This window comes from Leuciscus leuciscus, assembly GCF_965113295.1.
Source record: "Leuciscus leuciscus genome assembly, chromosome: 4".
Classification (NCBI taxonomy): domain Eukaryota; kingdom Metazoa; phylum Chordata; class Actinopteri; order Cypriniformes; family Leuciscidae; genus Leuciscus; species Leuciscus leuciscus.
This window is the reverse complement of record NC_138728.1, coordinates 327,256-342,255: the sequence shown is the minus strand read 5'-3', so window position 1 is coordinate 342,255 and position 15,000 is coordinate 327,256. Positions and strand designations below refer to the sequence as shown.

The 15,000-nt window shown below is 44.1% G+C and overlaps 3 protein-coding genes across 9 annotated transcripts in view; 2 read left to right on the top strand and 1 right to left on the bottom strand.

The window, feature by feature from the left end:
• Positions 1–6,261, top strand: part of tbk1 (TANK-binding kinase 1) — a 14,941-nt gene extending 8,680 nt beyond the window's left edge. For 2 of the 7 annotated variants that reach the window (XM_082166603.1, XM_082166609.1), the window contains 12 exons: positions 660–736; positions 898–1,025; positions 1,131–1,232; positions 1,762–1,840; positions 1,941–2,062; positions 2,684–2,760; positions 3,521–3,560; positions 3,700–3,819; positions 4,018–4,114; positions 4,198–4,298; positions 5,485–5,556; positions 5,646–6,261. In XM_082166603.1, coding sequence (XP_082022729.1) covers positions 660–736; positions 898–1,025; positions 1,131–1,232; positions 1,762–1,840; positions 1,941–2,062; positions 2,684–2,760; positions 3,521–3,560; positions 3,700–3,819; positions 4,018–4,114; positions 4,198–4,298; positions 5,485–5,556; positions 5,646–5,697 — 1,067 coding nt within the window. In that variant the 3' untranslated portion in view covers positions 5,698–6,261. The remainder of the gene's footprint in view (positions 1–659; positions 737–897; positions 1,026–1,130; positions 1,233–1,761; positions 1,841–1,940; positions 2,063–2,683; positions 2,761–3,520; positions 3,561–3,699; positions 3,820–4,017; positions 4,115–4,197; positions 4,299–5,484; positions 5,557–5,645) is intronic. The other 5 variants (XM_082166605.1, XM_082166606.1, XM_082166604.1 and 2 more) reach the window with 5 other exon arrangements.
• Positions 6,262–6,414: 153 nt separating this feature from the next.
• gpr19 (G protein-coupled receptor 19) lies at positions 6,415–11,841 on the top strand. The gene is made up of 2 exons (XM_082166611.1): positions 6,415–7,089; positions 9,428–11,841. The coding sequence occupies exon 2, from the start codon at positions 9,449–9,451 to the stop codon at positions 10,694–10,696; it is 1,248 nt and encodes a 415-aa protein (XP_082022737.1). The 5' UTR covers positions 6,415–7,089; positions 9,428–9,448; the 3' UTR covers positions 10,697–11,841.
• Positions 11,842–12,872: 1,031 nt separating this feature from the next.
• Positions 12,873–15,000, bottom strand: part of crebl2 (cAMP responsive element binding protein-like 2) — a 3,424-nt gene continuing 1,296 nt past the window's right edge. The window contains exons 2-3 of the mRNA XM_082166982.1: positions 14,934–15,000; positions 12,873–13,838 (exon numbers count right to left, since the gene is read on the bottom strand). The exon at positions 14,934–15,000 is cut by the window's right edge and continues 131 nt beyond it. Coding sequence (XP_082023108.1) covers positions 13,686–13,838; positions 14,934–15,000 — 220 coding nt within the window. The 3' untranslated portion in view covers positions 12,873–13,685. The remainder of the gene's footprint in view (positions 13,839–14,933) is intronic.

The window sequence follows — 15,000 nt, the reverse complement described above, 5'->3', positions numbered from 1 at the left end:
CACAGATAGTAGACAGTGATGAAGAGGTATTAGCGTACGGCGTGTGTTGATGTCCGGTGTTGCTGAGCAGAAACACATAATCATGTTTCTCTTGGTCTCCTCAAAGTTGTGTTGGGTTTCTCCTCAGTGTAAAGATTAAGAGGTTCATCTATCCCTGTTTTACATGTTCGTAGAGTTAGTTTCTGGAGTGAATATATAGGCTATAATCTGTGTGTTTAAACAGCCTTTAAAAATGGCGTGTGCTGGTGTTCCGTGTGCGTTCGGCCAATCAGGGAACACTACCGTCACAGATAGTTCCTCTAGCGCTGGTTTAGACCGACTCTGGAGGAGGAGTAAAGTAGTTCCTCTAAAAGGAGTTCCTAGAACTAAAATAGTTCCCAGTTCCTGCGGTGCGAACACGCCAACATCCGGGGAACTTCAACCAGTAGTTCTAGGAACGCTGAAGAGCTTCCTCCGGTGCGAAAGCCGCTAATGAAAGCCACGTTAGTTACTTATGATGGAAAGTAATGCATTGTTACTTTTTCTCACCTGGAGTCTCAGTCTCTTCCAGGCCTTGCAGGTGATCTGTACGTAATGCACGTTACTTGTAATGCGTTACTTTACTCGTTACATCGAAAAGTAACCTGATAACTTATTTCATTACCCAAAACACTAATAAGGATCCCGTGTGTTTGCAGCCAGCCCTCCTAAAGTACAGCCTCGCTACGACCTGGATTTGGACGCCAGCTATGCCAAGGTGAGAAACTGCAGGAACTGTGAGGCTAGAGTCATGGATCTCAGGTGCAGCAGCAGGTTATCTAAAGACACACTGATTCAGAGCCGTAACGCTTGTATAAGATCCTGAACCTGCTGCTCGAGCTTTTGAGCTGATTCATGGGATGTCTTAATCGCTTTCAGCATGTTAGTAAAGATGTCAGCCGTGTTTCTGCTCAGACGTTCGCAGGTGACGTGGGATATCTGTGGAAGACGTCCGACTCTCTGCTTCTGTACCAGGAGCTGGTGAGGAAAGCCGTGCGAGGCCTGAAGTGAGTTCATGAATCAGAGGAAACCAAGCGACTCCCTGATAAACGACACTAGTGTGTTTCTAGAGTTTGTCTATTTGAGTTGAGACTCTCGATGTGATGTTGCAGTGAGCTGATCAGAGACGAGTACGGGGAGACGGTGCACAAGAAGACGGAGGTGATTCACGCGTGCAACTACTGTAGCCAAACGCTGGAGAGAACCGAGCAGATGTGAGTGAAGAGCTGTGTGTGTGTGTGTGTGTGTGTGTGTGTGTGTGTGTGTGCGCATGCCTAAAGACTAAACACGTGATACGCATGTGCACGCCGTCACCGTTTCCACAGATTCACGTTTTTGAAGTTTACACGGAGATGATCACGTTTTTAACGTCCAGAACACATTAAAGTTTCTGTTTTCTGTTAGCGGCCGCTAAGTTAATAACTAATGATCTTTACAATGGAAGTGAATCAATCAAAAATAACTTTATCTGGACAATAACTTTATTCTAGAGCTGCTGTAAAGCCTAAACACTCTCTGTTACTTAAAGCATAAGATCGCTGTGAAAATACAGTAAGACAAGAGACAACGAGTTACTGCGCTGAAAAGGGGCGGAGCTACATAAGGCTTATATGAAGATGATGAAGGTGACTTGACTTGTTTTGTGTGTGCATGTGTGTGTGTATGCATGTGTGTGCGTGTGTGTGCGTGTGCGTGTGCGTGTGCGTGTGCGTGTGCGTGTGCGTGTGTGTGTGTGTGTGTCAGGTGTGAGGTCCTGATGCAGGGAAACATGCTGTCGGCAGAGTACGATGAGATCCGGGACATGAGGAAGAAGGTGATGCGGGTGAGTGAAGGTTTAGAGGTTTAAAGCTTGTTCATGTAAGCGCTGGCTCTCTTCATCACGTCTCTCTCTCTCTCTCACACACACACACACACACACACAGCTGTCCAGCTCTCTGGGCTCGATGGAGCAGACGCTGCAGGACATCAGCACCATGTTCCTGCCCGGCGGGAGTCTGACCGACACCTGGACGCAGCAAGTGGGAACGCATCCGGAAGACCGGAAGTGAGTTACTCTACAACCAGCACACACACACACACTACCAGTCAAACGTTCTGGATCGGTAAGATTTATTTTACAAAAGCTTCTATTTCAGATTAATGCTGTTCTTTTGAACTTTCTATTCATCATAGCATCATGAAATAAAAATGTAAAAAACTGTTTTCAACACTGATAATAATCATAAATGTTTCTTGATCATCAAATCCTCATATTAGAGTGATTTGTGAAGGATCATGTGACACTGAAGACTGGAGTAATGATGCTGAAAATTCAGCTTTGATCACAGGAATAAATTACACTTTACTATATATTCACATAGAAAACAGATGATTTACATTAGAATAATATTTAACAGTATTACTGTTTTTTTGTTGTTTGTATTTTTAATCAAATAAACGCAGCGTTGGTGAGCAGAAGAGACTTCTTTTAAAAATGATCCAGAGCGTTTGACTGGTAGTGTATTTGCATGTAATCATGCATAATGTACTGTTATTACTATAGTAATGTATACACTGTAAAATAGAGTGTGAGTGATATTTGTATAAAGTACAGTGGATGCAGACAGTGTTAGGCGTGAGTATGCGACTGTCATGCGAGACTGACGCTGTTGTTGTGTTTGTGGAGTGTGGAGAAGATCAAGGTTCTGCTCGATGCCATCAGTGCCGTTTACCAGCAGTTCAAGAAGGACAAGGCCGAGAGACGTGAGTGGGTTTTGTGTGTGAGAGTGAGTGAGTGAGTGAGTGAGTGAGTGAGTGAGTGAGTGAGTGAGTGAGTGAGTGAGAGAGAGAGAGTGTGAGTGAGTGAGAGAGAGTGTGAGTGTGAGAGAGAGAGTGTGAGTGTGAGAGAGAGAGAGTGTGAGCGAGTGTGAGTGTGAGAGTGAGTGAGTGAGAGAGAAAGTGAGTGAGTGAGAGAGAAAGTGAGTGTGAGTGAGTGAGTGAGTGTGAGAGTGTGAGTGAGAGTGAGTGAGTGTGAGTGAGAGAGAAAGTGAGTGTGAGTGAGTGAGTGTGAGTGAGAGTGAGTGAGTGAGTGTGTGTGAGAGTGAGTGAGTGAGTGAGTGTGAGAGAGTGTGAGTGTGAGAGTGAGATTGAGAGTGAGTGTGAGAGAAAGTGAGTGTGAGTGAGAGAGAAAGTGAGTGTGAGTGAGTGAGAGTGTGTGTGAGAGTGAGTGAGAGTGAGTGTGTGAGTGAGAGTGAGTGAGAGTGAGTGTGAGAGTGAGTGAGAGTGAGTGTGAGAGTGAGTGAGTGTGTGAGTGAGAGTGAGTGAGAGTGTGTGTGAGAGTGAGTGAGAGTGAGTGTGAGAGTGAGTGAGTGTGTGAGTGAGAGTGAGTGTGTATGTGAGAGTGTGGCCGAGAGACGTGAGTCTGTGTGTGAGTGTGTGTTTGTGTGAGAGTGTGTAAGAGTGTGTGTGAGAACATCACAAGCTGCTTTACTTCTCATGTCTGATTCCTGTCTCGTCTCCGCAGGTTTGCCCTATAATGAAGAACAGATCCACAAGTTCGATAAGTGAGTGTGTGTGAGTGTTTGTTTGTGTGTGTGTGTGTGATGGATAGGTTTAGGGGTTGGGTCGGGTTAGTGTGTGTATGTGTTGTGTGAGAGAGTGAGTGAGTGAGTGAGTGAGTGTGTGTGTCACGATGACCTGAAGATCTGTGTGTTCCCTCAGACAGAAGCTGGTTCTTCACGCCACTAAAGCGCGAGCGCTGTTCTCGGACGAGTGTGCCATGAAGTATCGGCTCTTTATCTCCAAGAGTGAGGAGTGGATGAAGTGAGTCTGAAACGGATAGTACTGTACTGTTAGTGCAGTCAACATCCATTATCAAAACGTTATAGTGATCGTCCTTGTAAACGGGCGTGTAGTAAAACGAGTCATGTGACCTGCTGTATTCTGATACATGACTGTGAGCGCAGGGATCTCATTGGCTCTGTGTGCTGCTGCCATGGTAACTGTGCTGTTCTGTTGCAGGAAGTTCCATCACGTTCGTAAGCACCTCCTGTCTCTGACTGGTCAGTTCTCCGGCATGGAACAGGAAGTGACTCTGATCCTGCAGCGCGTGTATAAAGTGAGTAAACAGGAAGTGCTGTCCGTGTAGCTGCGCTGTAACAACACAGAGACGCTAACGTGTGTGCGTGTGTGTGTGTTCAGCTGATGGAGCAGCTGCCTCAGAAGATGATGCCCATGACGGCTGGAGGACTCAAACCGCAGGCGTATCTCAGTCCCAGCACTCTGGTGGAGATGACCCTGGGGTGAGCATGACCTCTGACCTCTGAGGTCAGATGAAGCCGCGATCACATGTCAACGTTCTCATTCGTGCTTGTATGATATGGACAGGGTTTGAAATAAACACCCGCCAGATGCGGGTAAAATCAGCAGTGGCGGGAAACGCTGTCGAATCACGGTCATGTGGCGTTACTTACGTTTACTCACTTCGCTGGAGAAGTTCCTGAAGTTCGCGCAGATTCAGCGCAAATACTCGTGAGTCATAATGATATATTAAATACAGCGTATTGCGCAGAATCTGTGCATATCCAACACTATCTCACGACCAATTCATACAAATTCGTACGGTTTAGGGGCGGGGTCAGGGGTCATTCATACGATTAGCCACCTCGTAAAATTCGTACGCATTGCCGTGAGATCGGCTTTACTTGAACACACTCGTCACTACACTACACACAACGGTTCGCTTGTTCATTTGCATTGAAGCAAAAGTGAAGATTAAAGGGGTGGTTGATCATGATGTCACTTCTCTAACTGTAGTTAGTGTGTAATGTTGCCGTTTGATCATAAACAACATCAGCAAAGTTACAGCGCTCAAAGTTCAAAGCAAAGGGAGAGATTTACTTTTACAGAAATCGCTTTTTTAGGACTACAACAAACGGCTGGTAGGAACTACACCACATTCCTCCCGGGTTAGTGACATCACCAACCCTAGAATTTACATAAACCCCGCCCCCTGAACACGATTTATAGATTATGAAAAAGAAAATATGCTAATCAATGACTAGAAGATAGTTAGCTCCACATCAGCTGCATAAATTCATCAACTAACCATTCAGAAATGTCCTGTTGCTTCTACATGTCGTCACTTCTTGAGTCTCTCCATCATTATCCGACTTGGTTTAAACATAAAAGGCTAAAAGTTTTTGAAACGTTCAGTGTGTGGGTGTGTGTGTGAGGTAAAAGGACATGAGCTGTTGTAGCTCCGCCCCCTCTACTGGGAGCAGCAGCTCATTTGTATTTAAAGGGACAGACACAAAAATGGTGCAGTAAAAAATATCTGTGGGGTATTTTGAGCTAAAACTTCACACACACACACTCTGGACATCAGAGACTTATTTTACATCTTGTGAAAAGGACATAGGAACCCTTTTGTAAAAAAGTTAATTTCTAACCCTGGATATAGTCATGATCCGTGTGTGTTTCCCACAGGATGAAGAAGCTGAAGGAGGAGATGGAGGGAGTGGTGAAGGAGCTGGCGGAGAACAACCTGTTCCTGGAGAGGTGAAGCGTCACACACACACTCTACACACACACACACACACACACACACTCATGAACACACACACTTAGACTGATCTCCTGTGTGTCAGGTTCGGCACGCTGACGGTGGACGGCGCCATCAGGAACGTGGACCGGATCTGACCGGATCTAACCGGATCTGACTGGATCTAACCGGATCTCAGCTCTCTCTGTTGTACATGTGAATAGAGTGTAAATACACTTGCTAAAACTCTTCTTCTTCATCGCTTTAATCTTGCGTTAATTCTCTCAAACTATAGTTATTATTAAGCACAGTTAAGTGCGTTTACTTTCTGCTCGTATCATTCAAACGAAACATCGGTTTGATCCACAAACATCTGTGCGGTTCTGAAGCGCTCGTGTTCGTCAGACAGCGGACAGACGTTCTGCTGACATCATGGGAACGTTACGCTTGAAGCTTCTGAGACGAGTAGAAGCATTTATAAACGTTCCATGATCGACGTATAAATCATGTTCTTGAGCTAAACTGAGAAGGGCGGATAACTCTGAATGAACGTTCATTTAATGTTTCTGGAAGAACGTTTGCTCAACGCTGAGAGAACGCTCCTGTTCAACGACTAACGCTTCACTGAAACTCAGACTGTTTTCCATCAGTGTAAATGAAAACTATTTATAGACTTTAATGTTGTTTTCTGTAAATGAGGATTAAAAAAAAGAAAGAACCTTCATCTGTGTCTTTACTGCTTTAAATGATCACCCTCACTCGACAGACTCAGAACGAGCTGAGAGTGAATGATTGACAGCTCATCATCAACCATACACACAGATCCTCTGAGCGCTAGGGTCAAAGGTCAACAAAACTCAGAGCGTCTTCAAATGAGCGTGGTTTTCTCTCGGTTGTGTGTAACTGGAATTAGAAATCTCTCTCTCTCTCATGATACAGCTATTAGTCACCATGACAACAGACACAAAAGAACAGCCTCTCCTCACCAGCTGTTGCCATGGCAACACCCTCAGACAACAGCATCAGCACCGATGTAACAAACACTTGACAGATTCATTTCATCCGCTCATTTAATGACACTCGCTGAAGAACAAACCCTGCAGGTCACGTGACACACTGCATCACTGACGTCAGAACGGACAATAACCAGCTGCAGAGATCCAGTGTTTGCTAATGTCCTCACAATGGCGGATGTGTGCTTTATAAACATGCTAAACACTGTGTGCTTGTATTAGGGTTAATGAACAGTGTATATGTAAATATCATCGGCTCAGTTCGACAACAAAATAACAAATCAGTGTTTCCTAAACCCCACCGTGACGGTAAAACACACATATGAATAATTCATGAGCACAATCAAAACTGCCACGTCACGGATTTGCATACGCGGGTCTGATGTGAGTGCGCGCGCGTGCGTGTCTGTGCTCGATGGATGATGCGGTGATCGATTGATTTGTAAAGCGGAGGACATGTAAAGAAACGATGGAGGAAATAAACGACTCGAGAAGGAGAAGAAGGAGGAGAAGAAACGCTTGATGCGAGGACATGAGGTGAGTCCGAGGAAAACAACACGACGCGCCTCACGCGAGCGTTACACGCGCGTCAGATTCATAAACATGCACGAGCAGATGCATATCTCGTAATATAGTGTTGTTACAGTGTTACCCGCCGTGAACGAGCGCTTGTGCTGAATCATAACAGGCCCTCATATATACATATACGACGATTAATCAATTCATGAATCTTTTCATTTTTTAATCATCTTTTTTAACCCTCTGGAGAAAAAATAGGACCGTTTCTTATTTCAATGAAATGATTATACTGTGTTTTAGTTCGATGATAGGTTGTATTTAAAAAAAAAATTTGGGGGGGGGGGATTTTATGCTACTAAATATTTATGCTGTAGTTATAATCCATTAATTCACTTTTTGAGGATATACCGTAAGAATGAAAATGAAATTGTCAATTAAATCAGTCAGAAATCTTTAATACTGTGGGAGTTTGGTCTTGGCAGATCATTGATGGAATGAAAAAAGAAGTTAACTTGAAAGAAGTAATACAATTTTACATTTGTTGTTATGAAAAATGCACACACACACAAAAAAAAAAAATGTATGAAATATTTTCCAAAACACGGTTTACTCTAAAACTGTGAGAAAAAGACACGTTTGGGTAAAATATGGAAAAACTCAACCATTGGTTCAAATTTATTGGTTATTATTGGTTCAAATTACACTTTAAGCCCAGCGGTTGGGTTTGTCCATATTTACCATAACGGGGGTTGAAACACCCCAGCATTTTTTAGAGTGAAATGTGAGTTTTATAAATCAATAAACGAGCTTTCAGTGGGATCTTGTGTTGCCGCAGTACCGAAGGATCATCAGGATCATTTCACTTTTTCGATTCACGTCCATGATATGTGTGTGTGTGTGTGTGTGTGTGTGTGTGTGTGTGTGTGTGTGTGTGTTCAAACACGGAAAGTGACAAAACCTTTACCACGTTTCGTACCATTCCGATGAAGTAATTATATTAAACAAAGCGTAACATTTTCGTTAAAAAATGACGGAACATAAGAACGTTCTGCTAACATTCCCATTAAATTATGAAAACGTTATTTCTGAATGTTTAAAAAGTCCAGTTTAAAAAAAAATGTCTTAAGATGTGTTTTCTTGGTTATGTTGAACGTTAAGGGAACATTGTATTTTATAATTTTACCTGAGAATGTACTCAGATCCTTCTCCCAACGCAATGGGAACGTTCATCAAGGAAAACCAGGAATGTTGCTCAACATCACGAGAACGCTGAACGCATATCGAAGTTCTATGTTGTTTTTCTTCATCATCTTCTTCAGGAACCCTGTGGGATCAGATGTGTTGTTGATGAATTACCGCGTCACCAGAGTAAACCGTGCTGAGATCAGCACACACACACACACACACACACACACACACACACACACACACACAGGTTATGAGCGTCTCTCGAGGAACAGCTTCAGTCTCGGATGGCTGTAATAGAATAGAAGCTCTCTGGGTGATTTATATCCGGCACACGACGTTTTCAATCTCTGGTAAACATTCACTAAGGTTTGTCTTCTCTAAAAAAAAAAGTAAATGTTTCTTCAGACGATATAAATATTAATAACTCGGTATTTGATATATCAGTGATCAGAGCCGTGTTTTCACTCACCCTCGCGTCATGAAGTCCTTCACATCTGATCTAATCTGACACACTGGGTTCAGGTGATGATGATGATGATGATGAAGATGATGATGATGGTGGAGTCTCTCCTAACGAGCTGATGAACTCGATCAGGTGTCGTTTGATTATGTATTGTAAGACAGTGGTTCTCAACTCCAGTCTTCGGGACCCGCTGCTCTGCACATTTTGTATGTCTCCCTTATTTAACACACCTGAACCAGATCATCAGCTCGTCAGGAGAGACTCCATGAACTGATTTGAGTGTGTCAGATAAGAGAGACATACAAAATGTGCAGAGCAGCGGGTCCCGAGGACTGGAGTTGAGAACCACTGTTGTAAGAGATCGCACTGGTTTCCTCATATCCAGCAGTGCTGTGTGTCTAAAGCAGAACATCTGAAGATAAGAGGTTCTAGACTGAGGAACCAGATCGATCTCCATGGAAACGTTTTTCAGATGCAGGGAAAACAGACGATCACAGATTCTGGATCAAAAACACGGGTTCTAGATCAGAAGATTGTTCATGTGCTCAACCTTTAGCCTTATGTTATCACACAGCTGTATATAGAGATATAGAACTATATAAACTATATTATCAGTGATATATAACTTTATAAAGAAGTTGTTTGTCGAACATGTGAAGCTCTACACCGCTTGATCTGATCATCTGTTCCTGTCGTGTGTTTCAGCTGTGATCGACTCAGAGGCTGATGATGTACTTCCTGTCCATGGAGGGCGAGAAGCCTTCGCTCCCCCCCGCCTTCCTCTTCAACGACTCCGACAGGAATGATTCCTCAACGCCAACGCCGGTCATGTGCCGTCTGGACTCGTCCTCGTCCTCGTTCCAGAGCAACGGCTCGCTGACCTCATACGACCTGACCTATGACCTGACCCCGACAGAGGTCACGCTCCTCGGCCTGGTGTTCAGCGTCTTCTGGCTCGTGTCGGTTCTGGGAAACTCGCTAGTGTGTCTGGTGATCCATCGCAGCCGCAGAACTCAGTCCACGACCAACTACTTCGTGGTGTCGATGGCGTGCGCGGACCTGCTGCTTAGCCTAGCCTGCGCGCCGCTAGTTCTGCTCCAGGTGTCGGCGGGTCACTGGCCTCTGACCGCGGCCGCGTGTCGAACAGTACGCTACCTTCAGCACCTGTGCCCCGGCGTGCAGGTGTACGTGCTCCTGTCCATCTGCGTCGACCGCTTCTACACCATCGTGTACCCGCTAAGCTTCAAAGTGTCGCGCGAGAAAGCTAAGCGCATGATTTTAGCATCATGGCTGTTCGATGCCGCCTTCGTGTCGCCGTGTTTGTTCTTCTACGGATCTGCGGCTTCTCGGAACCACTGCGACTTCTTCCTAGCGGATAGCTGGGATGGGTTAGCATACGCAGTCGCGCACCTGCTCTTCGGATTTCTGGTGCCGGCGCTGCTAATCGTGTCCTTCTACCAGCGGGTGGTGCGCTACATCTGGAGGATCGGCGCCGACGGGCGAACGGTGCGCAGGACCATGAACATCGTCCCCAGGACTAAAGTCAAAACCATTAAGATGTTCCTGATGCTAAACGGGATGTTTCTGCTAAGCTGGACGCCGTTTTACGTAGCACAGTTGTGGCACCCGTCGGGCTCCGGCAGACAGGGGGCGCTGTTCTTCATCGCCGTGGCCTGGATCTCCTTCAGCTCCACCGCGTCCAAACCCACGCTCTACTCCGTGTACAACGCTAACTTCCGGCGCGGCATGAGAGAGACCTTCTGCATGTCGTCTATGAAGTGCTACCGCAGTAATGCGTACACCATCACCGCTAGCTCGCGGATCGCGAAAAAGAACTACGTCGGCGTGGTGGATCTGCCGGTGCCGGCGAAGACACTCGTCAAAGACTCGGTTTACGACACTTTCGACCGAGAAGCAAAGGAGAAGAAATTAGCATGGCCCATTAGCGCTAACCCACCCAACACTTTTGTATAAAGGCTCTCTTTTGTCGTAACGCAACAGTTCGCGCAGAAATGAACATTAATTCGTTATAAACCCTGTGCTGTTTTTCAAAAAGCCTGTGGAACGACATCCTAGCGAACAAAACTATATTCTGAGAACATTTAAAAAACATTATGACAGTAACATTGTATCATTCTTCAAACATTAGTGAACGTTACTTTTGAATCTGAACGTTCTGGAACAAGTAGAAACATTTAAAAAAAAAACGTCCAACTCAAACCGTTAAAACTTTCCATGATTGATGTTTTTGTTTTGAGAACATGATTAAAGCGCCGATAACTTTGAACGAACGTTCTATTAATGTTTTGAGAACGTTTGGTCGTAACGTTGAGAAAACCTTGACAGAGCGTTCCCTGTTCGCTGGGATAAGGACAGATTTTGAGTGAACTGTTGCTTTAACTGCACCGCGATCATTAGCGATATATCGCAGGCGAATAAACGTCCACTGTCTCTGACCGGAAGTCTCGAGATGTACGAAGCGCAGCTCACACACTCCCTGTTCTCCCGATCACGCTGATTCCCTCTGGAGGAACTGGATTACGCTCCAGTAAATGTGTGTGTAAAGAGCGAGCTACCCCTGCTGTGATGCTAACCCGCGGTGCTACTGCTAGCTGTGACGTCACGCGTTCATGTGTTCCTCTGTTGTGTTTCCGGTCCGTCTGTGATCGACAGGATTCCTGTGAATCTCCTGAAGACGCGTCGTGTGTGTTTGTGCCTGTAGTTGCAGATAAACTGTGTCTCTGAGTTCTGTGTGTCGTTTCATGATGCAAGACAGACGTGTCGCTGTGATTTTACAATTAAATATTCTGTAAGATTCAGATGAAACCGTGTGTGTGTGTGTGTGTGCGCGCGACTGAGTTCCTGACGCTGCACTCACAGCTGAACACACTCACTCATCAGAACAGCTCATTCACACACCGAAGATCCGGGCCGAGAACACTAATGCAAATAATGGACAAATAAATCAATAAAAATGAGATTAGACTAATTAAATAAATAAAAAGTAATTAATACTAAATTAAAGAATTATACTATATAGCTAAATCAAAATTTTTTTTACTTGAAAATACATTTTATTAGAATACATAAATAAAAATGTGCTTACATAATAAATTTGAATAATGAAAATATTTAAATGAATTAAAATAATTTTATTTAAATTAATTAAATTTGAGGAATCTGTTTTAAATAAATAAAAAAATAAGAAATAGCAGTGCATTTAAAAATAAATAAAAATAGGAGAATAAAAGGTTTAAAATAAACATTTAAAATAATTGACTAAAATATAAAAGTATGGAAATAAACAAAATCTGATCAAACTAAAATAAAACTTATTTTAAATAAAAAATAGCAGTGTAAAAAGATTAAACTAAGTAACTAAATTAATTAAAATAAATCAAATCTAACTAGTGTTGTAATATAATAGAAACTTATGCATTTATAATATTCATTTTCCACAGTATTAATTGGGTGTTTATGCATGAGAATATCTGTGAGATGTGGAGATCCGGCGCACGACTCGGCACAACTCTGACCACACTCTCTCACACACACACACACACACACACACACACACACACACACAACTCTGACCACACACGCTCTCACACACACACACACACACACAACTCTGACCACACACGCTCTCTCACACACACACACACGACACACACACGACACACACGCACACACAACTCTGACCACACTCTCTCACACACACACACACACGCTCTCACACACACACACACACGCTCTCACACACACACACACACGACACACAACTCTGACCACACACGCTCTCACACACACACACACACACACACACACACACACACACACACACACACACACACACACACACACACACACACACACGCACACACAACTCTGACCACACACGCTCTCACACACACGCACACACAACTCTGACCACACACACACACACACACACACACAACTCTGACCAGCTCTCGTCACTCTGGGGGAAAGCAAAGGATTTCATGAAACACACACTCACACACACCCCTCTGGATTCTGAAGTGTTTCCGTGTCTCTTACAGTCTGAAACACACACACACACACACACACACACACACACTCACAGTCTGAAGCAGTAATTAAAGAGCTCTAATGACGAGAGAAAGCCAGATTCAGATCCACTCTTTATATTGTACAGATATTCATGAGCACAAAGCAAAGCTACATGTTTAATAATAAGACATGCTTTATCCTGCAACACATTACAACCTCAAACACGTCATATAAAAATATACATTTGAGCTCGAAACACTCTAGACTCTAGACTGAGACTCTGTGATGGGGAGTTAGCTCTGTGTGATCGGGCGGATCGACGCCGGGGACTTTACCCTCATCACATGACCAGAGATCATCATCATGTGACCTCCTCCAGATCATGTGACCTCCTCCACATCATGTGATCTCCTCCACATCATGTGACCTCCTCCAGATCATGTGGTTCAAACCAGCGAATCAGGGAAAGACCGAAACTTAAAAGTAGAAAAATTAGAGCTTTTGAGGAAAGTGCTTTAAGGTTCAGTTAGTGATATAAATATAAACTCAACACACACTCAGATGTGTGTGTACGAGAGGAACAGGAAGTGCTACACGTTGGGATCATTCAAACGGTTGTAAAGTGCAAAAAGATTTTGGAAACAGTCCGTCTCACAATGTCTAATATCTAATGTCGTAAAGGATTAAACAGATTATAACGCATCACATTCATCATCAAAAAGGTTCCAAAATAAATAAGTAAAAGGAAATGTTTACAGAATCTCACAGAACGTTCCAGACAGAGCCTGAACTCCTCCTCACGTCTGGACGGTGAGATACTGGGAACGTGTACTGGGGAATGAAGCTTATTACAGACTCGGAGACGTCCGGTTATTAGAAGCGTCTCATGAACACTGAGTGAACGGGCGGGGTCAGGGGTCAGGGGTCGTTCCTAAGACGTCTTGTTGGCGGTGGAGCCGAACTTGCCGTTCTTGGGGATCTTGTTGCTGGAGCTCTGCGGCGCCTTCTGCTCGTCTCCCGTTAGCAGAGCCTTGATCTCCGACGGGATCTTCCCCTGATCCATGGCCAAACACCACTGCTTATACTGGGACACAACAGGGACACAATCAGACGGAGCTTCGGAATCAACCGATCATTCCTCACTGATGCATTTGATCCTTTTATATTGTGTATGAAAGATTGGAGGAATCTCACATTAATGACTCACTCATAAAGAGTTCACTCGCTTCATTACTGGATCAATCAGCGTTTTTGAACGAATCTCTTGAGTGAATGATTCAATGACTCACTCATAAAAGGAGGTTGCATTCGAAATCACATACTTCACTACTATATAGTGTGTGTGAGCGAGTGTGTGTGTGTTAGTGAAGGTGTGTGTGAGTGTGTATGAGAGGGAGTGAGTGTGTGTGTGTGTGTGTGTGTGTGTGTGAGTAGGTGTGTGAGAGTGTGTATGTATGAGAGTGAGTGTGTATGTGTGAGTGTGTATTAGAGTTAGTGTGTGTGTGAGTGTGTATTAGAGTTAGTGTGTGTGTGTGTGAGTGTGTATTAGAGTTAGTGAGTGTGTGTGTGCGCGAGTGTGTGAGTGAAGGTGGGTGTGTGAGTGAAGGTGTGTGTGAGTGTATGAGAGGGAGTGAGTGTGTGTGTGAGTAGGTGTGTGAATGTATTAGAGTTAGTGTGTGAGAGTGTAAGAGTGTGTGTGTGCGAGAGTGAGGTGTGTGTGAGTGTGTATGAGAGAGAGTGTGTGAGAGTGTAAGAGTGTGTGTGTGTGTGTATACTATATAGCGAGACCTTCGGAATCGACTCAGACTCCTTGTTCTGGAAGTGATTCAGAGAATCGATTCCTCACTGATGCATTCGATTATTTTATATTATGTATGAAAGACTGGAGGAATCTCACATTAGTGACTCACTCGTAAAGAGTTCACTCGCTTCATTACTGGATGAATGATTCAATGACTCATATGTTTTAACAGTCACTTGTCTCCACCTACTGGTGTAATGATGTTATTGATACAATCTTTATCTGAAGCGAAGTTAATTTCAGAGGGTGATTCACTGTTTTGATCACTACCGTAGACATCAGTGTTTATATCCGAACCTTTATCCAGTGCCTGTGATACTCTGAGTTATTGAAGCGGTTAGAGAGTAGAGGTGTGTGTGTGGTGACAGCAGTGTTTACCATGTCCAGCTCCTCTCTCAGTGCACAGATGGCTCTCTCTTTACTGGACACCAGTTCCTCCAGATAC